General features: G+C 63.1%; 7 protein-coding genes across 8 annotated transcripts in view; 2 read left to right on the top strand and 5 right to left on the bottom strand.

Annotated features, from left to right (window-relative positions):
• Positions 1 to 244: 244 nt before the first annotated feature.
• Positions 245 to 2,890, bottom strand: CHLRE_10g460201v5 (uncharacterized protein). Its single transcript, XM_043067138.1, has 5 exons — positions 2,252 to 2,890; positions 2,064 to 2,093; positions 1,787 to 1,834; positions 1,464 to 1,529; positions 245 to 1,162 (listed from the first exon to the last, which is right to left on the bottom strand). The coding sequence occupies exons 1-5, from the start codon at positions 2,573 to 2,575 to the stop codon at positions 914 to 916; spliced, it is 717 nt and encodes a 238-aa protein (XP_042920535.1). The 5' UTR covers positions 2,576 to 2,890; the 3' UTR covers positions 245 to 913.
• Positions 2,891 to 2,936: 46 nt separating this feature from the next.
• On the bottom strand, positions 2,937 to 6,072 carry CHLRE_10g460250v5 (uncharacterized protein). The gene is made up of 5 exons (XM_043067139.1): positions 5,562 to 6,072; positions 5,104 to 5,225; positions 4,860 to 4,908; positions 3,770 to 4,592; positions 2,937 to 3,430 (listed from the first exon to the last, which is right to left on the bottom strand). The coding sequence occupies exons 1-5, from the start codon at positions 5,838 to 5,840 to the stop codon at positions 3,177 to 3,179; spliced, it is 1,527 nt and encodes a 508-aa protein (XP_042920536.1). The 5' UTR covers positions 5,841 to 6,072; the 3' UTR covers positions 2,937 to 3,176.
• Positions 6,073 to 6,172: 100 nt separating this feature from the next.
• On the top strand, positions 6,173 to 8,038 carry CHLRE_10g460300v5 (uncharacterized protein). Its single transcript, XM_001698351.2, has 5 exons — positions 6,173 to 6,291; positions 6,443 to 6,595; positions 6,859 to 6,975; positions 7,267 to 7,471; positions 7,766 to 8,038. Exons 1-5 carry the CDS (start codon positions 6,226 to 6,228, stop codon positions 7,990 to 7,992), a joined length of 768 nt encoding a protein of 255 aa, XP_001698403.2. The 5' UTR covers positions 6,173 to 6,225; the 3' UTR covers positions 7,993 to 8,038.
• Positions 8,039 to 8,046: 8 nt separating this feature from the next.
• On the bottom strand, positions 8,047 to 9,672 carry CHLRE_10g460326v5 (uncharacterized protein). Its single transcript, XM_001698544.2, has one exon. It carries the CDS (start codon positions 9,599 to 9,601, stop codon positions 9,356 to 9,358), a length of 246 nt encoding a protein of 81 aa, XP_001698596.1. The 5' UTR covers positions 9,602 to 9,672; the 3' UTR covers positions 8,047 to 9,355.
• Positions 9,673 to 9,862: 190 nt separating this feature from the next.
• CHLRE_10g460350v5 (uncharacterized protein) lies at positions 9,863 to 15,454 on the top strand. Its single transcript, XM_043067140.1, has 9 exons — positions 9,863 to 10,004; positions 10,215 to 10,364; positions 10,765 to 10,902; positions 11,423 to 11,545; positions 11,784 to 11,894; positions 12,180 to 12,868; positions 13,124 to 13,262; positions 13,594 to 13,647; positions 14,143 to 15,454. The coding sequence occupies exons 2-9, from the start codon at positions 10,299 to 10,301 to the stop codon at positions 14,566 to 14,568; spliced, it is 1,746 nt and encodes a 581-aa protein (XP_042920537.1). The 5' UTR covers positions 9,863 to 10,004; positions 10,215 to 10,298; the 3' UTR covers positions 14,569 to 15,454.
• Positions 15,455 to 15,456: 2 nt separating this feature from the next.
• On the bottom strand, positions 15,457 to 18,392 carry CHLRE_10g460400v5 (uncharacterized protein). 2 transcript variants are annotated; one of them, XM_043067141.1, is made up of 4 exons: positions 18,117 to 18,392; positions 17,803 to 17,867; positions 16,525 to 17,657; positions 15,457 to 16,203 (listed from the first exon to the last, which is right to left on the bottom strand). In XM_043067141.1, exons 1-4 carry the CDS (start codon positions 18,160 to 18,162, stop codon positions 16,011 to 16,013), a joined length of 1,437 nt encoding a protein of 478 aa, XP_042920539.1. In that variant the 5' UTR covers positions 18,163 to 18,392; the 3' UTR covers positions 15,457 to 16,010. The 2 variants fall into 2 exon arrangements, with proteins under 2 accessions (XP_042920539.1, XP_042920538.1); XM_043067142.1 differs by having other exon boundaries at positions 17,968 to 18,392.
• A 140-nt stretch (positions 18,393 to 18,532) lies between these two features.
• Positions 18,533 to 23,730, bottom strand: part of CHLRE_10g460466v5 (uncharacterized protein) — a 10,170-nt gene continuing 4,972 nt past the window's right edge. Inside the window, exons 9-17 of the mRNA XM_043067143.1 lie at positions 23,244 to 23,436; positions 22,713 to 22,759; positions 22,235 to 22,429; positions 21,951 to 22,035; positions 21,583 to 21,651; positions 21,189 to 21,269; positions 20,349 to 20,513; positions 19,399 to 20,063; positions 18,533 to 18,980 (exon numbers count right to left, since the gene is read on the bottom strand). Of these exons, the coding sequence (XP_042920540.1) occupies positions 19,914 to 20,063; positions 20,349 to 20,513; positions 21,189 to 21,269; positions 21,583 to 21,651; positions 21,951 to 22,035; positions 22,235 to 22,429; positions 22,713 to 22,759; positions 23,244 to 23,436 (985 nt within the window). The 3' untranslated portion in view covers positions 18,533 to 18,980; positions 19,399 to 19,913. The remainder of the gene's footprint in view (positions 18,981 to 19,398; positions 20,064 to 20,348; positions 20,514 to 21,188; positions 21,270 to 21,582; positions 21,652 to 21,950; positions 22,036 to 22,234; positions 22,430 to 22,712; positions 22,760 to 23,243; positions 23,437 to 23,730) is intronic.

Consider the following 23,730-nt stretch of genomic DNA (forward strand, 5'->3'; position numbering starts at 1 on the left):
TTAAAACGATTGCTCACTCAGCATCAACTGCCATGCTCGCATGGGCGGTCTAACCTGCAGAACCGCGGTCGCTTCGCGCGGTTACTTAGCACGAGGCATCATAAAGCACTTTTAATATTGAGACACTGCGCATGCCGCTGGTGGGGGCGACATCGCAAATCCATCAACTTTGCGGCCTGTTCGACACCGCCGTACCCGCTCTCGACCCGACCGTACTGGACCAGCTGGAGCCGTGACCGTGTGTGCGGTTACAAGTTGCGCAAGCGCACAACCTCGCATGCAACCATGCCCTTCCAAACACCAGAGGGTCGGGCTGGGCCGCTGGGGGCCCTTATATCGCCCGACTGGCCCAGTGTAACCCGGATTTCCCGGAAGGCCCGCGGCATCTGCTGGTCTGAAGGACGCCAGAGTGCCCTAACCCAGTGCCCTAGCCCTAGGGCCCTGGCCCGCTGCACTTGTGCCTGCCGGCAAAATACATTGCGATTTGCCATTTTGCCACATTCACTCTGTGCAGATCTTCATCACCAACGCTTGGGGGCGTGCACGATGGTTCAACGAACTTCACCCTTTCCTCAAACGCAATAAAATCAACAGGCCATCAAGTACGTCATCCAAGCGACCAAACGCCAACAAAGAAATACATTACCCCTGCCTAAACCGCATAGCGCATGTGGTGATAGGGTGACTGCTGCCAAAGGGCTAATACCGTGCATGCCGGCGAGCAGGCCGAATCGTGTCTGCAATCTGTATGCACAATACCTTCACACAGCAGCTGCACCGTTTTAATGCGGCAACCCACACGCCACAACGCTATGCTGCCCTTTGCCTCAGAGGGATACGCAGCGATTGCCGCGGCACCGGGCGCCGGGGGCACGAAGCACCGTACCTAGCCACCAGCGGGCACACCTAAGCACTACCGCGGCACAACGCGTGCGGCCGCGGCAGCCAGTGCCAGCGCCGCCACACGCCCCTCCGCCACCAACAGCGCCCAGGCGCCCACCACACGTGCCCACACGCCGCCCACCCACTCCTTCAGGAGCCCCGGCACGCCGCCCGGCGGCAGTGCCATGGTCCCAAGCGGCGGCGCCTCCAGCTCGGCCCACAGCAGCACACCCGCAGCCACGAGCAGAAGCGCCGCCACCGCCGCTAGCGCCCAGCGCGCCTGCGTTGTTTGTTTTGGCCATTGAGAACACCCAGCAGCCCCACATATGTCAGGGCAGGTCGGCACCGGGGGCATCCCAACCTACCTACCTACCCTTGATTGAGTGCAAGCGACACGTGTACAGGCCACCTATTGGGCAGCTTCGCGTGCAGCGCTACCAGCGGGCAGGTCGGCAGGTGCGTGCCTGAGGGCCGAATGCCCCTACCTGGACATGGTGGGTGCACCACCACCACCCAACCACCACCCCACCCCTCTGCCCCTACCGCAAAACCCACCTCACCCCACCCCCAACCCCCCACACCTGCATGAGGCGGTGCCGCAGGCGCTCCGCCTCCGACTGCGCCGTGCTGTTCGCCTTCTCCGCCGCCTGGCCACCAGCGAACGGACAAGCAAAGTGAGTAGGTCAGAAGCCAGCCAGGCTAGTAGCTAGCCGGTTCTTAGGCCTAGGCAGAGCAAGATAGCACTTGTCCGCAAAGGAAAAGACGCCAGCATGGTGCTAGCTGTGTATTCGTGCCCCTCATACGCTCTCATGCATGCCCCTGCGCGCGGCCTTGGTGTATGTCACTGATGCCGAGCCCCACGCCGCCCCACGTGGCGGCCTCACGCACGAACACACGCACACACCTGCCGCTGGACCTCCGACTCCACCAGCCGCTGCTTGAGCTCAAACACCTGAGAGCCGGGAGCGACGGCAGGTGACCGTGAGAGCAATCACAAGAGCCTTGCGTGAGGACATACCGTGCGATTGCGGTCGTGGTCTGTCGTAATGCGGACAGCTGGGGTCCAGTAGGTTTCCACTCCGTCCCCGTCCCCGGTGACGGTAACCTAACAAGGTCCACAAGCAATCCCCAACCATGCGGCGGGCCGCGCTACCGTATCTGGGTGCGTGAGAACAGCTCACCTGCTGCTGCATCTGCATCATGCGGCCGGTCTGCACATGACACAGTCACAGAGAAAGAGAGGGACGCCGCAGGAGGTGCCGGTTGGCGAATGCTGGTCGGTTTTAATAGCAAGCCAGGCCAGGCCAGGCAAAACCGAACAGCTTGCTAGTGTGCTACTTGCCTCGTACTCAGCTCTGATCCAACTCACCTCCTCCGAATTCATGCTGCTTCCCGGGCCAAAGCCCTCGGCGCCGCCGCCGCCTCCCCTGTAGGTGCGCTCCCGCCACGCGGCGGGCACCACAGCAGACCCGCCCCTGCGCCGGCCCCTGCCCTGCCATCCAGGACTTCTTGCTGGCTGGCACACGGCTTGCCTGCATGTCTCCGACGTCAATGTAAAGCTCGTCCGTGCTGGTACAGCAGCGGCGGGGCCTGCTGTCGCGCAGGGCCGTGAGCAGCTGGCTTCGCCATACGCGGCGGGCGCGGCGGAGCCCTGCCGCTGCTGGAGTCGGACCGCCCTTGAAGGGGCCCACATATTCGCTCTACCTGAACTAATAACACGGTCTTATAGCTCGTAAAGGCAAAGAAGCTAGAGTAATCCTTCGCGCGGCCACGGACTTCGCGTGCACCGCGATTTCTGATGACGACACAGGAAGTGAGCTCAGGAAGTTCGAATTGCCTCCCGAATGGATAATGTTCCAATGTAAACTGCAAGAGGCCCCAATTAAGACTGTTTCTTGGAAGTGCAACTGAAAGGAGCCCTCAGGCGAGTGAAAGGCGCTGCGGTTAGGGCTTTGCGTGAGTGTTTGCGTCACGCTTCAAGACATGAACTAAGAAAGCTGAATATAACCCGACAATTTAGTAGCTTTAGACCCACGGGGTACCACAATTCGGTTGGCCTGGCCCAATCTCAGCCCCACGCTTTCCCGCCCCAGTTATTGCGTCGCAAGCTCATGGGTAAGCCTGACCCATCCTCCTCCCTCCGTAAAGGGTCAATCCACACTCGCTCTCACATCCAAGGGGTCTAAGCTCTGCACAGCTGGAAAACTCCTTGCACTCGCGCTCTCGCCGACTCGCGCCCCCCGGCCCCCTGTCCTTTACACACGTCGCACCAGGGGTCCCGCTGCGTCGCACTCTCATGCACCACCGCCCCTCTCCTCGCCCTCGCCCAGCAACGCCAGCAGGTATGCCCGCGCCTCGCGGTTCAGCCGCGCCCGCAGCGCCGCCAGCCCCGCCCGCCGCCGCTGCGCCGCCGCCGCCGGCTCCGCCGCCACCCGCTGCATCGCCGCCACCAGCCCCTCCCCCGGCGCCTGCAGCCACACGTGCTCCTCCGCGGGCTGCAGGAAGCTGTAGGCAGCCAGCAGCCGCTCGTCTGCCAGGATGGGCGTGCCTGCGCGTTGTCGCGGTGGGCAGGAGTCGAGGGGCAGCAGCAGGTGGAGGCCGTGGGGCGGTGGGGCATACGGAGCTCGAGAGGTACAGCACACCCCTGAATTCGTCTGGCCACCCGTACCCCTCTCTAGGTATCTTACCCACGCAAGCGTTTCCTGCACACCGCTACACCGCAGCGCCCATGCGCATGCCTCAAGCTGATTCGGTATGGTGCCTCCTGTGTGTCCCGTCAGCCCGCTCCAAAGCACACACACGAATCCACGCCCGGCCCAACCCCGCCTCTCCTCCCCCCTTCGGCTCGGGCACATAAACCTCCCACCCGCCTGCCTGCCTTCCCCACCTGTGGTGAGCGACGCCAGCACCGTGGAACTGAACTTGGTGGTGTAGTAGCTGTCCTCCGCAAACAGCGGCAGCAGCGCCAGGCTGCAGGACAGGTGCCGGTAGAACACCGGGTAGGGCGCGTTGGTGACGCGGCTAACCAGCGGCCGCACGGACACAGGCACGCCCGCGCCGCTCTGCGGCCCCACCGACCGCCCCAGGACCTTGAGCCGCGGCGGCGGCGGCGGCGCCGCTGCAGTCAACTGCCGCCCGCTGTTGCTGCTGCTGCTGCTGCTGGCGTCGGAGGTGGCGGCGGCCACGGCTTCCTGCAGCTCCCGCCACAGCGTGTCGTAGGAGCGGCGGCGGGCGTCCTGCCTGCCCTGGCAGGCGAAGCCCCACGGCCCCGCCGGCACGCTGCCGTTTCGGAAGGCGGGGCAGGAGTGGATGTCATCCCCACCGCCACCGCCGCCACCGCCTGTCCCGCTCCCGGCTCTCCCGCCAGCCCCACTCCGGCCCTCGCTGTCTTGCGCCCGCTCCTCCTCTGCCGCTGCTGCTGCCGCTGCCGCTGGCGGCCAGGCGGCTAGCCACCAGTCTGCCTGGAAGCCGCGTTGCTTCAGCGCCGCCGCCACGTGCGGACTCAACGCCACCAGCTTTGTCACCACCCCGCCACCGCGCCCTGCCCTGCTGCTATCGCTACTGCTGCTATCGCTACTGCTACTACTGCCACTGCTGCCGCTGCTGCTACTGCCACTGCTGTCGCCGCTGCTACTGCCGGCGCCCGTCATGTTCAGCAGCTGCTGTACGGCCTCCACGTCGTCGGCGTTGTGGATCATGTGCACCACAACCTGGGCCGCCCGGAGCGGGGCGGGGGGAAAAGGGAATACAGCAGACAGCCCATGCAGTGTGTGTGCTAGGAAGGCAAACAACAAGTTATGTGTATGTGTGTGTATGCGCATGCGCATGCACGACCCATACAGGGAGCGTACAGTCTTTACACAACTGCTGGACAGTGCGCCGCCACCCTCCCCCCCGTGCCCCCCCGGCTACAGTCATGGGGCCCTGCCGCCCGCTGGCTCCTGAGCTGCAGCAGTCCAGCGGCGCCGCCTGCGTACCTCGGGTCGGGTGGCGTTGATGAACCAGCGCGTGTAGCCCAGAGAGGCCCTGCACACCATTGCCATCACCATCATCATCGTCAATACGCGCACCCCCGCGATCGAGCACTGGCCACATGTGGACGCAACACGGCCAGGCAAAGGCAACGCAGGCAGCACACAAGCCACAAGGACCAAGGCAAGCTGAAAGGAGCTGCCCTGGTAAGAACGGATATGCGCGCGAGGTCCGCGGGGCCGCACTCACTCGGGCGACAGGAAGAAGGCCAGGCGGTGGTGCGGCACCCCCTCCCCGCCGGCCGCCCGCTGCGGCGTGCGCAGCAGCAGCCCCGGGTACGACCACACCAGCTGCCGGAACCCGTCCTTGCCCTGGGGGAGTGGGGAGGGGGATTGTGTGTGTGTGTGTGTGTGTGTGTATGCGCGCGTGTGTGTGTGTGTGTGTGTGTGTGTGTGTGTGTGTATGCGCGTGTGTGTGGAAGCACGTGTGTGATGGTGCGGGTGCGTCGGCGAAGTGCGGCATCAAAGCACTACTCCGTTCGCATGCGCACCACACGATCTCCATACGCGCGCAGCACAATGCTCCACATGCATCCGGATGAAACCAAGGCCGATCGGTTTGTGTCGGCCCCGCCCAAATCACCGCCCCTGGCTTCGTGACGGGAAGAAATTAGTAGAATTGCACATCCCAGTACCCTCCAAACACACCTTGAAAACATAATGGTCCATGTAGACCGCCACTCGATCCGCTACCGGGGCCAGAGCCGCCATGGCGCCACTCAGGACCTCGGAATGGAAGGGCCGCGCGTTGACCACAGCTATGGGGCGGCCGGCAGCCGCTGCGGCCGAGTCCGCAAAGGTGGCCGCATGCGCGACGTGGCAAGACGAAGGTGCGGAAAGCCTCAGCAGGGCTATGGCAGCGGATAGAAGCCGCAGCAGTGCCAGCAACCGCGTTCTGGACCTCTGCCGGCCGAGGTTGGCTGACATTTGGGACGAGGAGCTGGGGGCCGGGGCGATGTTGGGACGGGCTATCCGGCGCGCTACGTGCATGTCAGGTGTGTCGCCTACATGGCGCCTGGTCCTTCTCACGCTATTGATCTGTCTCTTATCTATATTGACGATATGATTTGAAGGCCGCTACTGAATGCTGCAGCGCTTCAGTGATACAGCGAGGAGTGGGTCTTTCATCCCCAGAGGTCGGGAAGGCCAGCAGGATTTTATACTACACAAAAGCACATCAAGCATTGTTTTGCAGCGAGTTCATCCTGTGGCTTCAAGGATTTCTCTGCTCATCTGTCCGCACCTGGATCTAGCCCCTTTAGTTGCCATGCGCTGCTTGCACTCGTTTAGCTACTAAGACAGATACATTAGCATGCAGTGTATTCCTACCTGCTTCATGGCAACTCGATTGGAGCGCAGGGAGCAGCAAGACGCACAGGTGTGCCTCAGGTCATTCTGTCGAGAGTAGTATGTTAGCCATGTTTAGGAATGTGAGATTTGCATAAGCTCACTCAAAGTATGTCCCTGCACTTGAGGGTGCCTCGCGTTCTCTCACCTGACCGCGCTTCGATTACCGTGTGCCCTCCTAGCGCCAACGGAAGGCCGCGGCGAGTATGGACGAGGCGCGTGCTACCAACGTCTTTCTGGTCCGGCACGGCCAGACCGACTGGAATGCTGAGATGCGGCTGCAGGGCCAGCTGGACCCGCCCCTGAACAGCTTGGGCGTGGAGCAAGCCGAGGAGGTGGGTGGCAGGGGTGCGGTCCGTGGATGCTGTCCACAGCACGGAGACACGCTTGTGTGCTTGCGCAAGGCCTGGGCACATCGTTGATAGAAGGGTGAAACACATCAACATGCGAAGTCGCAACAGCAGGCAAGCGGTCCCAATCGCCGTCGCCTTACACGCCGTGTCCCTCCATCCGAGCCTTTCTTTACACTGTTACCCCAGTGCTGTTACCCCGGACATCACATCACCTGCCCGACCCGCCAATTCGCCATCCCCTCTAGGTTGCGGCGGCGCTGGCGGATCGCCCCCTGGACGCCGTCTACAGCTCTGACCTGACGCGGGCCGTACAGACGGCCAGGGCGGTGGCGGGGCGCAGACCCGGGGGACAGACGCTGGAGGTGGGGCGGGCGGGCGGGCCAAGGGCGCCAAGGGTTGCGCCGTGGGGTTGCACTGGCAGTTGGATTGGGGCTACAGTTTTGGTGGACACGGGGCTGAATTACTGTCTTGTAGATGCACCACATGCTCTGACTGCCGGATGGGCGTTGTAGGAAATCGGAGACGCCGCGCGAAGGTCTTAGGTGCTCTGCTTCACACGGTGTTGAGCTGTCTTCGTTTTCAAGCCCCCGTGCGCTCCTGTATAACCGCTACATTCTCACTCGCTGCTCATGTTGACGCTTGCTGCTGCTCAGGTGCGCACCAGCCCGCAGCTGCGTGAACGGAGCCTGGGAGTGCTGCAGGGGCTGACTATTGCGGAGGCGGCGGTGCAGCAGCCCGAGGCGCTGCGGCTGCTGCGCTCCCACGACCCTGCCACAAGCGTTCCGGGCGGAGAGAGTCCAGGCGCCATGCGGCAGCGGGTGGTGGCAGACATTGAACGCATCTGCGAGCAGCACAGAGGTAGGTGGCGGTAACGCGGCGGGCGTTTGTGGGGGCCGTGCAGTGCTGACAAGTCGTGGACTTGGTAGTGGCTGCTGCCCTTGCGGACCGGGCCAGGGGATGACCTGGCTGTGTAGACCTGGCTGTGCGGACCCGGCTGTACTGCTTCTGCCCTGCCGCTCGGCCCTGCTGCATGCCAGGCGCCGCGGACAGGTCTCGCTTGCTGCACACCCATCCGCTACGCGAGTCCCCGAACCCGTGCCGTGTTTCACACACCATCTCCTCCATTTCTACTTTACACTGTCTTGCGCACAGGCCAGTCCATCCTCATTGTGGCCCACGGCGGCGTCCTTCATCATGTGTACGCCCACGTGTGTGGCCACTCCTACGGCGGCCCCATCACCAACGCCTCCGTCCACCACATCAAAGTGCAGCCGCCCAAGTGGGCGCTAGTGCAATGGAACATGGGTACAGACACTGCCAGCGGCGACGGCGGCGGCGGTCCGCACGCGGCGTTCGGCGGCGGCGCAAATGAGGGATGAGCGCCGTCCATTCAGCATTCAAAATAAAATGTAACCTTATCGTCCCCTGATGCAAGTGTCGTGTCGCTGCCTCTGGCCGCGTTTGCCCAAGCCCACCTGGCCACCTCACTCCAATTCACACAACTGGGTGCAATAACCAGCCAAAAATAACAACAAAGCGATTCGACCTCGCACAGCGCAATGCCCCACGTGTGCCCCCATCATGCTCAAACATCTGAAGTCGTTCCAGTCTACTACGTACCGAGGCTCCACCTTATATAGCAAGAACCGCGCGGATCGGCGAATGAATTGCGGCACCCCATGCGCGGTGGACGCAAGGCACCTGCCAATGCCTACCTACATCCAGCGCATCTAGCGCACCTGTCCTGCACTCAGCCATTAAAGCTCACTGCCTCGCGGAGGTACCCACTCCACATCACTGAGCACCCACTCACCCAACGCCCGCAGTCATCACGAACCACCAAACCAACACGTCCTGAACGTCCCTCGTCTGTCATGCCTGAAAAAGTGAAACTGAAAAGCTCCCCGGCACCTCTCCAACTGCGGGACGATTTGCAAGATGCAAATGAATCCCAAGTTGACAAAAACCCTCCCAAAAGGCAAAAGCCCCACACTGTGGGAGCACCATTAAGACCATGCACCGTACCACCTCGCACGTGACCATTGCCATAGTGCACATGCTAGCCTATTCTGCTAAACCTTCGCCGCATTCTGAAATTGAAATCCGCTGAACTCCCGCACTCGCGCCTTGTGGGTCCACACCGCACGCACGAATGCGCCGCGTGCCGTGTGTCACCCCTGGTCACCCCAAGACGGTACAAACATTCTGTGCTACTGACTTCCTTGCCTACCTCCGGCCTCATTTCGTGCATGCATATTCAGTACCCATAAGCACGGCGTCATGCGAGATGCCCTCCCTTACAGTTCCCACCTATGCGACACTGTCAAAGTGCGCGGCGCCGCCCGCCGTCGTTTATGCAAGGCCTGCGTCCACGGCCCGACCATTTGTTGTCCAGAGCAACGCGCTGTTCCGTGCTCATGCAATTATCATACTTGCTGCAACCCCAGATAAAATCAAGAAATGACGGGGTGGATGAATTGTGCGGGGCTGCAAGAACCCGACCAACCTACCCCCTTTGAAGCGAACCTCGACACGCTTCATGTCCCTGCCTCTGGAATACCCAGCCTCCATAAAATCATTTTCAGTACGTTGCCATTGGGTAGCAGCACATTATGTGCTGTCCGTGGGTTTAGCGGCCGGAGGGCCAGTCACAGCCAGGGCCCTACGCGCACCACTCCGTGGCCACTCGCGCAGCGGGCCACGGAAGCCGGACCGTCGGAGCCGTCGGGTATCCGACTATCGTCATTGTGAGAGGTCTGCGCTCGCCAGCGCCTCAGCGGCATTCCAGGCCTTGAGCAGTACCGCCTCCTCGGCGCTCGTCGACCTAACCAGAGAAGACGCAGGAGGAGGCATCGCTGGTGCTTCAGTGCTCATCGACGCGAAAACGCAGGCACCACAGGCTCCGAACAACAATTGAGCTGGTGAAGAATCAAGTGCTGCGGCCGCAGCCAGTAAAAGGATGAACAGGAGCACGCGCATTCCCGACATCTACAAGCGACACAGCGACTCCGCCGAGCCGACGACTTTGTGTTAGACTATAGATGTGTCACAACTTTGTGTGTGAATGAAATTGTATGATGGCTGTTGGGAGCGCGACGATTTAAGTGAGGTCGCCCGTCGACCTGGTTCCACTCACTCAGGCCCACGGGCGACCACTCGGTGTGTGAGAGCCCGGAGACGGAGGGATGTCGCGAGCCGTCCATGCCCCGGTAACATGAAACCACTACTTGGTAACCTTCCAATGGAACACACGAATTGACTTGGACCGTTCAATTGCAACGCGCGCGGGGCTTTGACGTCGCGAGGGTGTTGCACCGGGAATGTTCCTTGCTATGTTCATGTACCACCCTTTAAAGTAACTCAAATGCTTCTCTAAGCCAACTAAATCCCGGTGAGGCGCTCCAGCAGTGCGTCAGGGACGCAGTGACGTTGCACAATTCCGAGCATGTCTTTCTTTCAAACCTAAGTCTCCCGGCTCAGCCATTGGCGCTGTTGGAAGCCAAGTGCTTCATGCAATGCCACAGCTGGTGCAACCAACCAACAGCACGTCAAACGGCGTGCACTGAGTCACCGACCTCTGTGCCCCGCCCCTCGCTGCCAGCTTTTCATTCAGGCGCTCGTTGCAAAGCGTTACACAAGCTTCCAAGCCCTGGGGTAGAGGCACGGGGGAGAGGGGCGAGCGGCGATGAAGCTCAGGGATTCCCCCTTCCTCGAGCTGGGCTGCCCCTTCACAGCCTACGAAGCCCTCAAGGTGTATTGGCTGCACCCACCGCCCTCTCGCGATGTATGCCGTCTGGCCTCGAGAGCACATACATTGCGTCACTGTATTGGGCTTAGGCATCATCTCCACAAGCAGCGTGCGTGAGGAGGTCCTGCTCTGCATGCCTGGCTACCGTGCCACATCCAGCTGTACGCTCCTGCAGCCACGCATCGCCCGACACCACACGGCATCGCCCCACACACCACACAGCACACGCACACACACACACACACCTTTCGGTTTGTTTTTGTCTAACACACACACACACACACACACACACACACACACACACACACACACACACACACACACACACACACACACACACACACACACACGCACACACACATTCTTGCGCCCCACACCGCCCTGGTGTTTCACTGCCGTACAGATGCTGCTGCTGCTGCCCTGGGTGCCGCTGCGCCTATGCCTGGGCGGGGCCGCGCTGGTGGCGCTGGCGGTGATCAACAGCGCTGCGGCCTGGGGGGTGCCGCCCGACCAGCCGCTGCCAGCCTGGAGGCGCAACGTGGTGCGTGGTGGTGATGGTGGTGGTGATGGTGGTGGTGATGGTGGTGCGTGGTGGTGATGGTGGTGGGTGGTGACATGAAGCATGAAGAGGAGGGGAGACCCCCCCGTGTCACTTAAAAGCCAGAAGGCGATGTGACTTGTGTTCCCCTTATTTGGTGGGTGTTGATGGTGGTGGGTGCCGGTGCTGCTGGGTGCTGCTGGGTAGCGACGTGGCTAAGGCAGTCACGGCCCCACGGCCTCACTTGGCTAAAGTCCTTCCCCCTCTACATGGCTTCCGCGTACGCTCTAGCCAATCCTACATCAGCCCCCAGTGTAGTGTGCACAGACGCTGCGTTGCGCGGTGTCATCATGTGCCAACACACCCCATACACACACGCATACCCGTGCACGGCACCTCGCGGCCGACCGCCCCCATCCGTGTGCGCAAGAGTCTTCTCCTTACTTTGCTCCTCCTTATACTCAATTCCCAATCCACACTTTGTAAGCCAACCACCTGTCCAACCCGCTTTCACGCCGCCCAGGTGTTAGCCAGCAAGGAGCTGGTGGGTGTGGTGCTGTGGGCGCTGGGCTTCCGGGTGCGGGTGGCGGGCCGGCGGCACCTGCAGCAGGCGCTGCAGCTGGGGGCCGTGGGCGTGTTCAACCACGTGAGTGCCGGCAGCGGGAAGGGGTGGGAGCAGGGGCAGGGGGAGGGTGCAGGCCAGGGCCAGGGGCAGGGGCAGGGCCAAGGGAAGGGTGGCAGGAGCAGGGGCCCCACAGGGTCACACGGCGGCGGGGGCACAGGACCAGGGGCAGGGTGGTAGGCGGGGCGGTCGCCCATACCGAACACGGAATCCTCTGTGGGCTGCGGGCTGACGTGGTGGGCGGCGCACCTGCGCCCTGCAGGCGTCCTGGGTGGATGCGTTCCTGCTGGTGTGGCTGATGGCGCCGTCGGGTGTGAGCAAGGCCGACAACGCGCAGCTGCCGGTGATTGGCTCCGCCGTCCGCGCCTTGCAGGCAGGTGCTGCGGCGTGCGGGTGGTGCGGGTGGTGCTGGTGGGGATGAGAAGGGGGCTGCGGGGCGAGCAACTACGCAGACACATGTCGAAGGCAGTCTTTGAAGGACGTCGAGCATCGGTTTGTTCCTCAAGGCACAAAGCGGCGCGGACGAGCACGATGCAAGCCCCCGATTGCCTGCGCATGTCGAGCTGTGCTCAGTGAACAAGTGTGCAGGTGCTAGAACTCAATTACCCACTTTTAGAAACTTGTGTGTGTGTGTGTCTGTGTGTGTGCTGTATCGCAGACGGTCTTCATCCCGTACGAGAAGCTCAGCAAGCAGCGGCGCGCGGGCGGAGCCTCCGCAGGCGCCAACGGCGGCAGTAGCAGTAGCAGCAGCGGTAGCAGCAGCAGCGACAGCCTGGCTGCTGGGGACTCCTCCGCTGCCGCCGCCACCCAGCCGGCGACAGCAGCAGCAGTAGCAGGCGCCAGTGGCCACGCCTCCGACCCCAGCCCTGGCCTCGGCGTCTCGTCTGCAGGCCTGACGGGCTTCGTAGGGGCTGTGGCGGAGGCTGCCACAGGCGAAGCCGCCTGCAGACAGCCCGCCGCCGCCAGCTCTGTGCTGCAGCAGCGGCGGCGGCAGACGGCTAGCGCCGCCAGCAAGCACACCACCGGCAGCAGCACTGGAAACGCTGCCACACTACTAGGGCACGCCGGCGCCGACGCCGGCGGCGGCGCCAAGGCCAGCAAGGGCTGCAGCAACGGCAGGGCCAGCAGCAGCAGCAGCAGTAGCAGCAGCAGTAGCGCCTTCATCGTGCAGGGCAACGTGACCGAGGTGCTGCTACAGCGCGTGCGGCACCCCAGCTACTGCCGACCCGGCGGCTACCCAATTGTTGTGATGGCGCCGGAGGGCACCACTGCCAACGGGCGGGGGCTGCTGCGCTTCCGCACCGGCGCCTTCGTGCTGGGGCGGCCCGTGCTGCCCATCTGCATAAAGTGAGAGGCCAGGCCGCAACAGGTCGTGATGGAGGGCGGATGGAGGGAGGTTTCCCCAACCCTGCGGGGAGGCTAGTCACGGCTTGAGGGACGCGGGCGCACCGCAGAGCCGTACAGTGCTTGCCCACGATGCCCGCGATGCCCGCGACGCCCGGTTAGAGGTCGGAACCCTCCGCTTGCCCACTACGGTCCCACACGCTGACACGCCCACTGATGCCGACGTGCCCTCCGCCCCCCACGCCGCGCACGCCCCAGGTACCGGTTCCGCGGCGCCAACCCCGCCTGGACCATGGGCGACGCGCGCTGGAACTTCCTGCGGCTGCTGTGCCAGTGGCGCAACGACCTGGAGGTGACGCTGCTGCCGCCGATGCAGCCCAACCAGCAGGAGCTGCGGGTGGGGTGGGTGGGCTTTTGGGGGGGGAGTTACAGGGTTTATGCGGGTGGGTTGGGGTTGTATAAATCAAGCGAAACAAAAGGAGGGGGTAGGGGTTGTGAGGGTGGGGTGCAGGGGCTGACGCGGGGCCGCGATTTTGGAGATTTAGAGGCAGTTGGGGGAGCCCACCGGGCCCGGGGTAGAGACCCAGGCGGTGGTGTGGGTGGGTGTGCGTATCCAGGACGCGCGGGTGGCCACAACGCATTGTGAGCTCGGTATGCCGTGAGTTCGGCATTCTGTGAGCCCGGCCCTTGCACCCGCCGCTGCCGCCCCCACCCACCCACCTTGGCAGGAGCCGGCGCTGTTCGCCGCCCGTGTGAGGTCAGCCATGGCTGATTGCCTGCAGGTACGGACTGAGGAGCGTGGGTGCCGGTGCCGCCTGCTCGTTACTTGGGGGTTGGGGATCGTTGGTTGGGGGTTGGGAGTTGCCGGGAGGAAAGGCCGGCACCGCATAACAGCGACTCCTTGCTTACGGTACATCAGTGCCCTTGCTCCACTGCACCACTGCCCTTGCACCCTTGCACCCTTGCATGGAGACAGGCCGGAAGTGCCCATAATGCCGCTAGCCGCCGCCGTGCGCTGCCTAGCTCAGTTCGACAATCGACACCACCACCACCACCACCACCACCACCACCACCACCACCACCACCACCACCACCACCACCACCACCACCACCACCACCACCACCACCACCACCACCACCACCACCACCACCACCACCACCACCACTACTATAACATCACCACAAGACTCATCCCACAACGACCTCAACAACAGCAGCCATCACCAGTTCACCCCCACCGCCCATGCGCGCCTCTGCATCCGCCGGTGCCGCCGCAGGTGCCGCTGGTGGACGCCTGCCACGACCACTACCTGGCACTGAGGCGGGCGGGGCTGCGCGGTGTGAGCTGGGACGGACGGAGGCTGGAGGCGGAGCCGGGGGCGCCGCTGTGGCGCCTGTGCGAGCGGCGGCAGCCGCGGCAAGAGCAGGGGCAGGAGCAGGAGCAGGAGACGGGGCAGGGGCAGGGGCAGGAGGAGGGGGCGGCGGGGGTGGAGCACCCCGCGGGTCCGGGCGCGTGTGGCGTGGCGGGTGGTGGGGAGGGCGCGGCGACGGGGAGCGATGCGGGCACGGGCAAGGGCCGGGGCGGGGGCGGGGATGAGGGGGCGCGGCGGCAGCCGCTGGGGCCTGGGGGGCGTGCGTGTGTGCCGCTGGAGGAGTTGGAGATGGCTGATGTGTTGGCGCTGGCGGCGCAGCTTGAGGCGTGAGGCAGGATGGCTGGCTGAGGCGGTGTCTGCCGCCGCACCGAGGTCTCAGAGGAGAGTGCATGACAGAGGAGACTGCGTGAGGGCATGACAGAGATGAACAATGCTGTGTTGGGTTTGGGTCGCTGCAGGATGATGGCAGGATGGTGTGGCTCGCAGAGTGTGCGCGCGTTTGGCTAGCTGAGGAGGCGGGTGTGTGTGCCGAGCCGCCGCCGGCTCAGCACGCGCGATTTCGTGAGATACCGAAGATGCTTTGAGGCGAATGTGTGCGGTGTCGGCAGAGGGTCACCGCACTGTGGGTGCGAACACGTACGCGAGCACACATACACACACACACATGTGTGTGCATTACGCTAGTGCTCGTCTACACAGCTCATCCGTGGACGCCGGTCGACTGCCTGCAGGTGCGCATCGGCTATGCTATCCGCGCGGTGTGGCGTCGCATTGAGTCTGTGTGGTGCTATCGCCTTGGCCGGGCGCCCGGAGCGTGAGGAATGCGCGTCAGCAAAACATCGACACAACCTGCCAGCTACCGTCGGTACAGTAACAGCGCGCGAACGACGCACCAATGCCTTGTCCCTTCTTGCTACGCATTTATGTGGGCACGGGTGGGAGCCACACACATCGGGACTACGCTTTCCTGCCCCTTGCCATGTTCCATCACGAACACACATGTGTTTGCACGCACATGGAAAGCAGTGCCGCAGGAGGGGGTAAAGATGTGACAGTTGTGTACCGTAAAACGCTTCTTTAGAACTGGTACCGGAGTTCGACCTGTTGACAGCTGCGTTTGAGGCCTTCGGCCGTGTTCAAGCGCTGCATGGGTATACGCTGTTTGGGTGCTGGCACAGGCGGCTGGCAGCAGGCTGCTCATCAGCGACTCAGCCCCCAGGCCCCCACGGCCTCAAATGCACGTCATGGTCAAGCGCATGAAATATATTGTAATGTCCAGCTCACCACCGACTGCGTTCCAACGTGCTTCTGCCATCAGCTCTACGGGACGGCACGTCAAGCAGGGCGCGAGCTGCCTGACCGGCTGCACACTGTTAGGTATTAGCTCTTTCAAACGTGCACCCTGCTCCCTAACACCAGTATCATATGTGCAGTGCAGCACAAGATTCCCAAGAGAGACATGAAGTCCTCGCCACCTTGTCCTCGTCTGTCCTCACCCCAGCAGCACCCGGCCAGCACGCACCCAGAACTCTCCGGAGCCGCTCCGCCAGCCCCTCCACATAGCCATCATCTCACCGCGTTCCCACTTGCACCCATGACCCCCCCCCGGCCGCCCATCAAACATCCATCCCGCACAGCCCACGGCGCCCCACTCTGCTCCCGTTGCTCCCGCTCTGCTCCCATTGCTCCCGCGTTGCTCCACATCTCCCCGCCTCTGCCTCCGCCTCGCGCGTTGCATCACCGTGCTCTGCTCCTGCTGGCTCCGCACCGCCTCAACCCCGCTCCCGCGCCGCGGGCCGCGGGCGCAGCGGGTGGTGGCGCAGGCAGCGGGGGCCGAGCGAGCACCAGCCACTGCGGGCGTAGCTGAGGCACTCCTGCTGGGCGAGGGGGCGGTGCGGGTAGCCGTCCTCGTTCAGCCACACGCCCAGCTCCTCGGGGTGGTCGTAGCGGCAGTCGGCGCCCTCCCTGCGGGGCAGAGAGGTGGGAGCGGCAGGGAGGCGGGAAAGGGAGATGGCAGGAGGAGGAGAGGGCGGAAAGGATAAGTGGGAGGTGTCCACGACGGACGCAGGAGCTGGGAAAGTTGTGGGGGGAGCTCGGGGTGCGGACAGGGCTGGCCAGCGGACGGACGGTTGGCCAGGATGACACACCATCAGCGCCACAACGCATCGCATGTCTGTTTCCCGTGTGCTCCCACACACACACACACACACACACACACACACACACACACACATACACACACATACACACACACACGCGCACGCACTCACACGCACACGCACACACCTGCAGAAGCCTGTGTTGCAGTATTGGCGGCAGGGGTTAGCGTCCAGTCGCTGTGGGAACCGGTAGCGATGCAGTTCGCCCTCCTCCTCCGCGTCAGCGTCATAGGTGTAGGTCACACCCACCCCCGGCGGCTTGGGATGCGGCTGCTGGTGCGATGGCGGCTGGGGCGCCTGCGCCTGCGCCTGTGTGGAGGGCAGCTGCGTGGAAGGCGGCGCCTGGCGCTGTTGTTGCTGCGCGCCTGCTATCACGGGCGAAGTGTCGGCAGCAGCCCCGTTGCTCCTATCCCCCCAGCGCTGGCGGGGCGTCCCCGCGAGAGCGCCAGCCGCAGCCGCGCCTGGCGTGCCGCCACCGTTGCCGCCACCGCCATTGACGGCCCCCGCCGCCCCGGGCTCGTGGTGGAGTCGGCACCGGACGCCGAAGCTGCAGCGCCCGGTTCGCAGGAAGTGCTCGCAGGCGGGCGCGTTGGGCCGCCACGGCAGCCCCTGCTCCGTCAGGAGCACCGCGGCCTGAGGCGGGTGGTTGAAGGGGCAGCCGTCGCCGCGGTCGCAGAAGCCCGCGTTCACGAAGTGGTGGCACGGCGGCGCGTAGGGCCGCACTGGCGCAGGCAGGGTGTGCAGGCACGGCACATACAGCCCGCCGCCACCTGCCGCTGCTGTGCCTGCGGATGCTGGGGTGGCGGCGCCGCCGCCAGGGCTGCCGGCGACTGCGCTGTTCTGCTGCCGCTGCGGCTGCCGCTGCGGCTGCGGCTGCAAGGCCCACGGCAGCGGCGCCGATGTCGGCGGTGGGCCCCACTTCTGAGACGGCGCCGCCGCCGGCGGCGGTGCCGGAGCCGGCGGCTTGCCAGTGGGACCTGTGGCAGCAGCCGCCGGGGAGGTGGCAGCCGTCGCCGCCACGACCGGTGGCGGGCCCATGTCTGACCATCTGGAAGAGGGCTGGTGCGCGGGCGCGGGCGCAGGCGCCGCCGCAGGCGCAGGCGCCTGTGGTGATGCCATGGCTGCCGGGGTGGTGGGCAGGGAGGCGGCGGCTGTCGCGGTGGTGATGACGGCAGCGGTGGCGGCGGCGGCAGGCGCTGCGGGTGCCCCCAGTCTGGGGCGCTTGCTGGGGACGGGTGAGGAAGTCATGTGGTCCCACACCTGCATGAGGAGGTGTGCGTGTGTTTGTGTTCGCGCGCGCGCGTGTGAGTTGGTCGTGGTTGATTGGCGTGGCGGCGTGCTTTCACCATGATCGGCAGCCGTGCACCCGCCTACGCGCTATCCTGTCTTCCCACACATCGCTCACATGTGCCTTGATCAGGTTTTTCAACGCCGTGTTGGGCAGCAGCATGTTGGGCCGCAGCGCCTGGCCTGCAGCCGGACGCGGGAGTGACAAGGAGCATAATTATGTTTTGGGTGTCAGGCGGCTTGAGGGCACCTTTGCAGGTCGCCAGCTCGGACAAAGGGTCACCTCAGTGCCGCCGCTCCCGCGCCTCTGTCGATGACCAAGCACCAGGGCGCACGCTTCCGGAGACGGGGCGACGGGAACTGCAATACGGTAGTTGCCTGCTGCTTGTGGAACGCCGGCCCGCTGGGGTGTTGGGATCTATAAACACACACCTGTGCATGGCGACACTCCATGCTGCTCGATAAATAATAGCAGCATTTCCCGGTCGAAGCAAACAGGCGGGTGCGCGGGGTCGGCGACCATGACTGGGTCTTGCATGACCCGAGTAGAAAGTGCGCACAGGTACTCGGGCTCAATTCGAGGGCGGCATCCAGGTGCGGGTGTGAAAGTATTCAACTCTGCCAGGGAGGCTGCGTCTCGCTTCATATCTTCGCGCTTGGGGATGCGCACTTGAAGCCTTTGCGCCAACCACGACTGCAAAGGTCTCCACTGTCACCCTACAAATATAGGTATATGTGTCAACTTGATATGTGACTTGAGGGGGGGAAATTGCGAGGATTTCCGGGACTCATCGCAGAGTGGCATGCGTGACGTGCAACTTGGGAACAGCCCAGGCATCGTCTCGCAAGGAAAGACTTTGTTACATTTGCATACATGGCTCCGATATGTTACATGGCATTTTGCGAATGCCAGGAAGTCGCAGCGCAGTGGTGATCCCCAGCCCGGCTACGTTCCGAGCTCCCACCTTTCTAGACATCTCCAAGAAAGCAAAGCAAGGAACATGAAAGTTCCGCGCCAGCTGCTCCAGGAGCTCGCGTCCCTGTTCTCAGGTCCGGCCTGGAGCAGCAATGTCTCAGGCTATCGTGCTTGGATCCGTTTGGATGGCAGCAGCGCAGTGGGCTTCAAACCAGCAGGTCCGGATTCAGGAGGCCAAGCCGGAGACCCTCAGCAAGTCTGCCCCGGCTGGCGAAGGCTCCTGAACGAATCTGGACCTGCTGGTTTGAAGCCCACTGCGCTGCTGCCATCCAAACGGATCCAAGCACGATAGCCTGAGACATTGCTGCTCCAGGCCGGACCTGAGAACACGGACGCGAGCTCCTGCAGCAGCTGGCGCGAACCTTTCATGTTCCTTGCTTCGCTTTGTTGGAGTGGGACTTAGTGGGACTTTCCTGGAATGGGACCCGCTTGGGCGGGGGCCTAGTCCCTCCTGCGCTTTCTGCCCTAACCCCTAAAAAGTCCTGGATTGCTCCTGGATGGAGAACCCTGGTAACTACGCTAGTCAAGATGCGTAGCCCCGTAGGCACGGCAACCAAGATGCCTGGGCGGACTGGCGGAGGCGGTCCGCCCAGCGGCAGTCCAGATGCCTGCGCAGGGCTACCCCAGCAACCTCAGATGCGCGATGCGCGTGCGCGGGGGTCAGGATGCCTCTGGAACGAACTCAGCTGCCAGACCAGACCCACCCCGCCAGATGCCTGCGCTAGGCAATTTTCCCACCCTCCTTCCCAGCCCGCCCCCCACTCCTGCCCGCCCTTCCCAATGCAAGACCCCTGCGCCAGACCTTAATGTGTTCTTGTCCGGTATCCGCGCCATCGGCCCCTTCCATTATGAACATCGACGTAACCGACAAGTAAGACCTCAGCAAGCGACTGGCAATGACGAGAAACTAAATGTTACCGGCGCCAGAGACGGATGTCGAAGGCATGACTGGCATGCGCTTTGCAGCGCAAGGCAGCCGGCGGTCCTTCGCCCACCACCACCTGGCAAGATCCCTCTCCCCATCTCCCACCACAGCCACACCGGACTCCCTCACGAGTCATGATACCTTCTCTGCACTTGCACAGCACACAGTAGCTCGCACTAGCTCTTCACCTCCAAACATTACCATACCGTAACTTTTAATTCATATACACCTGCTCGTGAACGCTGCGGCACCGCTGCGCTGCGTTGTCGCTATAGGCGCAGGCGAGGCTGTGGCCGCCGCCGACGCGCTCCCTGCCTCTGCTGCAAAATCACTTGCACGCCTGCTTGGCCAGCATGGCTGCGCGCTGGTCTGAAGTGTAGTTGTCCAGGCGCGGCGGCTGTGCGGGTCGGGCCGCGGCGATGGCTGCGCGGCCGTAGTCGGTCTCGTGCAGCCCCAGCCGAGTGAGTGCCTCGCGCACCTGCAAACAGGCAGCGGCATTTCCGTTTCTTAATTTGCGGCTTTTTTGTGCTTCCGGCACACGCCGTGTGCCCCTACCCCACGATCTCCACCCTCATCTCCGCATGCATATGCTTTCTTCGTACTACCGTACGCTGTGAACAAGCTCCCACCCTCACACCTCAGTGCGTGCCTCACACCTCACGCCGTGCCGCACACCTCACACCTCACGCCTCACAACTCACGCCTCACGCACCCTCAGCCTGCCCCTCTCACGCCCCTACCTCACCCTGCCTGCCCCTCTCACCTTGAACCGCTGATCTCGCAGCACCTGCTCCGTGGTGAACCCCTGCACCGGGTTGAAGGCGCCCGCCAGCCCCGCCCGCCGCAGCGCCTCCGCCTCCTCCGCCGCCGCCTGCGCCGCCGCCGTGGCCGCGGTCGGCGCCAGCAGCCGCGCCGGGTCTGCCTCCACCTGCAGCCATGTGTTGAAGAGAACAAGGAACTCAAAGCGCAAAGATAGTGTATGCGATGCAGCAACGCGACGGTATACGGATGTCGCAGCCATGTGTGTGGCGTCTAGTCACCAGCGGCACAGACCAGGGGGCGAGCGGGTGGCCGCAATAGGTGCTGCTTTGGTTAGGTGTTAGTTCAGGTGGGCGTTGGGTGGGTGAACACATGGGTGCGCACACACGGAGGTTATGGCTTGCCTCCACACAGAACAGAACCGTGTTTGTGTGTTTGTGTGTGTGTGTGTGTGTGTGCGTGTGCGTGCGTGCGTGTGTGCGCGTGTGTGTGTGTGTGCGTGTGTGTGTGTGTGTGTGTGTGTGTGTGCGTGCGTGTGTGTGTGTTTGTTTGTTTGTTCATGTGTATGTGCGCGCCCGTTGCTTGTTCATGTGTGGAAGCAATTCCCGCGTGCGTATCCGTATCTTGACAGGGAAACATACCCGTTCGTGCCGGCCCGTGTGTAAGCACATAGCGTGCCGTGCACCTGCACTCCCACCAAACCTCTGCTCCCCCAAGCTATGCCTGCTTCCTTTGTGAAGCATGGACTTTGTCCCACTCCCGTGCTCCTCCTGTGTCATGCCCCCACGCCCTCAACACGCTCTGCCATGCCTCCACTCCACAACCCGCCCCACCCGCCACGCACCTGCGGTGCCACCAGCAGCCGCAGCCGCTCCAGTCGAGCCAGCCGCGCCTCCTCCTCCGCAGCCGCCACAGCCGCCGCCTCCTGCACGAGTGGGTGCATGGGCGCACACATGCATTTAGGCACAAGTCAAGCCAACAGCTAGTTAGCCGCGCCCTTGTTCCAATGCGCCCCGCTAGATAGCTGCATCGCTACCGCATTGTGCAAGCGCGAAGCAAGCTCCACAAATGCCGTATACACACACACACACACACACACACACACACACACACACACACACAAACGCATACACTGTCCTACGCGTAATGTTTTCCTTATGCTCTTTAACACACACATACACACACATACACACACATACACACACACACACACACGCACACATGCAGTGCCCCCGCACCTTGGCTCGGTCCTGCTTCACGGCGTACTCGGCCTGGCGCCACTCCACTCGTTCCTTGTTGTACACAGCCTGATTTTGGAGATTTGGTTGCATTCATGATTCTTTTAAATGAGGGGGACAGATTCAGCAACGAGACGGACATAGATTTATACACAGGCAGAGGTGAGGAGCAGCCAGACAAGTAGGCACAGGCACAGGAAGATGCCACACTATTTCCGCCCTTTTCGTGGTTTAAGCACTCCATTCTTCATATGGACGGCTACCCCCCATCGGCAAACTGTCGTCTCTGCCTGTGCTCCGCTAGCTTGGCTTGGTTTGATTTAGTTTGGGCTGGTACTTACAACCCTCCCCCCCCGCTCCCTCCCAACCTGCTCCGCCGCCAGCTCCTCAATGCCGCGCTGTGCCGCCTCGATGCGCGCCGCCGCCTCCGCCTGCTGCCGCTCCAACTCGGCCCTGCGTGGAGTGTGGCGGCGGGGGGGGCGGGGTTTGCAAGGATGTTTCGAAAAGCGGTACAGGCACTGGAGACTGCAGACGAAGTCGTAACCACATGGTGGCGGGCACGGACATGACTTCACAGGCAAGCGAGCGAGCGAGTGCTAAAGCGTAATCGATGCGACCCCATCCCCACTCACCCACCCACCCACCCACCCACCTGTACGCCGCCACCGCCTCCTTCTTCACCGCCCGGTCCACCCGCGCCGCCGCCTCCGCCGCCACCCGCGCCTCCGCCTCCGCCGCCTCCGCCGCCGCCCGCTCCGCCACCTCAACCTCCTCGTCGCGCGCCCGCTCCGCCCGCCGCTCCGCGAGCTCGTCGGCCGCACGCTCACGCAGCAGCTCCGTTACCAGCCTGCAGAGTTTGAAAGGATGACCGCAATTTAGCAACTGGACAAACAGGACAAAACGGGGACCCGGAAGGTGTTTTTTGGTTCCTAGAATCTAATGCTCGATAGCGCGCTGCGTAGATGAGGTGATTGCCATTCCGAAACGGCAACAAAACATGAACGCGGTCATGCGTACCATCACGCACGAGTTCACGACCACCGAACTCGAAGCAAAGGCACATCTGTGTCGCACACACATGTCTTCAACACGGCATTACCACCACCCCGCCCACCCAACCCAGCCGGCACCTGTCCGCTGCCTCCTCGGCCTCCGTGAAGAACACCAGCTCGCTCTCCTGCAGCAGCAGCAGTGTGCGTGCGTGTGTATGTGTGTGTGCGTGTATGTGTGTGTGTGTGTGTGTGTGTGTGAGTGTGAGTGTGTGTGTGTTTACATGGGTGGGGGTCGTTTGCGCAGCAACAAGAAGAAGAAGGGAGCAGTATGGGGAGAGGGGTCCAGGGCCCGAGGAAGCTGGCGGGTGGGATGTGGTTCCAGTGTCAGGTCAGGGGGCATGCAGTCCCAGTCACCGTCAGCCTTCCCCTCATTAGCGGGCACCTCTCGCATGACCCTGACCAACAGCCAACCCTACTGACAAACTGTGCCGACTTTCCTTCTGGCTACAACTTGAAATTCGTAATCCTTACAGTCTCGTACCGCCCCGTACCTCCTGCACATAACCTCCTTGCAACTAACACCTCTACCTATGCTCCGCTCGTTTTTAAGTTGGTTTTGGTTTAACCCTAGCTGGTGAATACAACCTCCCGCCCCTCCCCTGCCCCCACCTCCAAGAAGCTGCTGCTGTCCTCAATAAACTGCCGCCGCTCGCGCTCCCACCCCTGGTCCAGGTCCCGCCGCCGCCGCGCCGCCAGCCGCGCCGCCACCGTCCAGTCGTCGTGCGCCGCCACAGCCGCCGGGCTGCGGCCGCCGGGCAGCAGCGCCGCGATACGGGCCATGAGCGCCTCACGACCCGCGGGCCTGATGGGGATGGGGGCATGGGGGCGTGCGATGGGGCGTGGGGGAACTGCAGAGCCAAGCAGGAGGTATGGAATTTAGCTGCACTGGCAGAGCATGAAGCTCTGCAAACACAAGGGAGAGAGAGCAGAGTGCTGCACATTCGGAGACGGCACTTGAGTAGTGTAGCCTGACTGTAGCCCCCCACCCACACCCCCACCCACACCCACACCCAACCACCCACCCACCCACCCACCCACCCACCCACCCACCCACCCACCCACCCACCCACCCACCCACCCACCCACCCACACACAC

This window comes from Chlamydomonas reinhardtii, chromosome 10 (assembly GCF_000002595.2).
Source record: "Chlamydomonas reinhardtii strain CC-503 cw92 mt+ chromosome 10, whole genome shotgun sequence".
In the NCBI taxonomy this organism is placed as follows: domain Eukaryota; kingdom Viridiplantae; phylum Chlorophyta; class Chlorophyceae; order Chlamydomonadales; family Chlamydomonadaceae; genus Chlamydomonas; species Chlamydomonas reinhardtii.

Bases quoted from the DNA above. Each gene is read 5' to 3' on its own strand.
- CHLRE_10g460201v5 (XM_043067138.1), bottom strand. From the start codon at position 2,575: ATGTGGGCCCCTTCAAGGGCGGTCCGACTCCAGCAGCGGCAGGGCTCC. The intron at 1,835-2,063 runs GTGAGCTGTTCT...CCCGGCTCTCAG, and splicing joins TGATGCAGATGCAGCAGCAG to GTGTTTGAGCTCAAGCAGCG. The intron at 1,530-1,786 runs GTGTGTGCGTGT...GCTGGTGGCCAG, and splicing joins AGTCGGAGGTCCAGCGGCAG to GCGGCGGAGAAGGCGAACAG.
- CHLRE_10g460250v5 (XM_043067139.1), bottom strand. From the start codon at position 5,840: ATGTCAGCCAACCTCGGCCGGCAGAGGTCCAGAACGCGGTTGCTGGCA. The intron at 4,593-4,859 runs GTACGCAGGCGG...CGGGCGGCCCAG, and splicing joins TCAACGCCACCCGACCCGAG to GTTGTGGTGCACATGATCCA. The intron at 3,431-3,769 runs GTGGGGAAGGCA...GACAACGCGCAG, and splicing joins GCTGGCGTCGCTCACCACAG to GCACGCCCATCCTGGCAGAC.
- CHLRE_10g460300v5 (XM_001698351.2), top strand. From the start codon at position 6,226: ATGCAGTGTATTCCTACCTGCTTCATGGCAACTCGATTGGAGCGCAGG. The intron at 6,292-6,442 runs GTGTGCCTCAGG...GTGCCCTCCTAG, and splicing joins GGGAGCAGCAAGACGCACAG to CGCCAACGGAAGGCCGCGGC. The intron at 7,472-7,765 runs GTAGGTGGCGGT...TCTTGCGCACAG, and splicing joins CATCTGCGAGCAGCACAGAG to GCCAGTCCATCCTCATTGTG.
- CHLRE_10g460326v5 (XM_001698544.2), bottom strand. From the start codon at position 9,601: ATGTCGGGAATGCGCGTGCTCCTGTTCATCCTTTTACTGGCTGCGGCC.
- CHLRE_10g460350v5 (XM_043067140.1), top strand. From the start codon at position 10,299: ATGAAGCTCAGGGATTCCCCCTTCCTCGAGCTGGGCTGCCCCTTCACA. The intron at 10,903-11,422 runs GTGCGTGGTGGT...CACGCCGCCCAG, and splicing joins CAGCCTGGAGGCGCAACGTG to GTGTTAGCCAGCAAGGAGCT. The intron at 11,895-12,179 runs GCAGGTGCTGCG...GCTGTATCGCAG, and splicing joins CCGCCGTCCGCGCCTTGCAG to ACGGTCTTCATCCCGTACGA.
- CHLRE_10g460400v5 (XM_043067141.1), bottom strand. From the start codon at position 18,162: ATGCTGCTATTATTTATCGAGCAGCATGGAGTGTCGCCATGCACAG. The intron at 17,658-17,802 runs GTGAGCGATGTG...CTCCTCATGCAG, and splicing joins AAAACCTGATCAAGGCACAT to GTGTGGGACCACATGACTTC. The intron at 16,204-16,524 runs GTGTGTGCGTGT...TCTGCCCCGCAG, and splicing joins TGCAACACAGGCTTCTGCAG to GGAGGGCGCCGACTGCCGCT.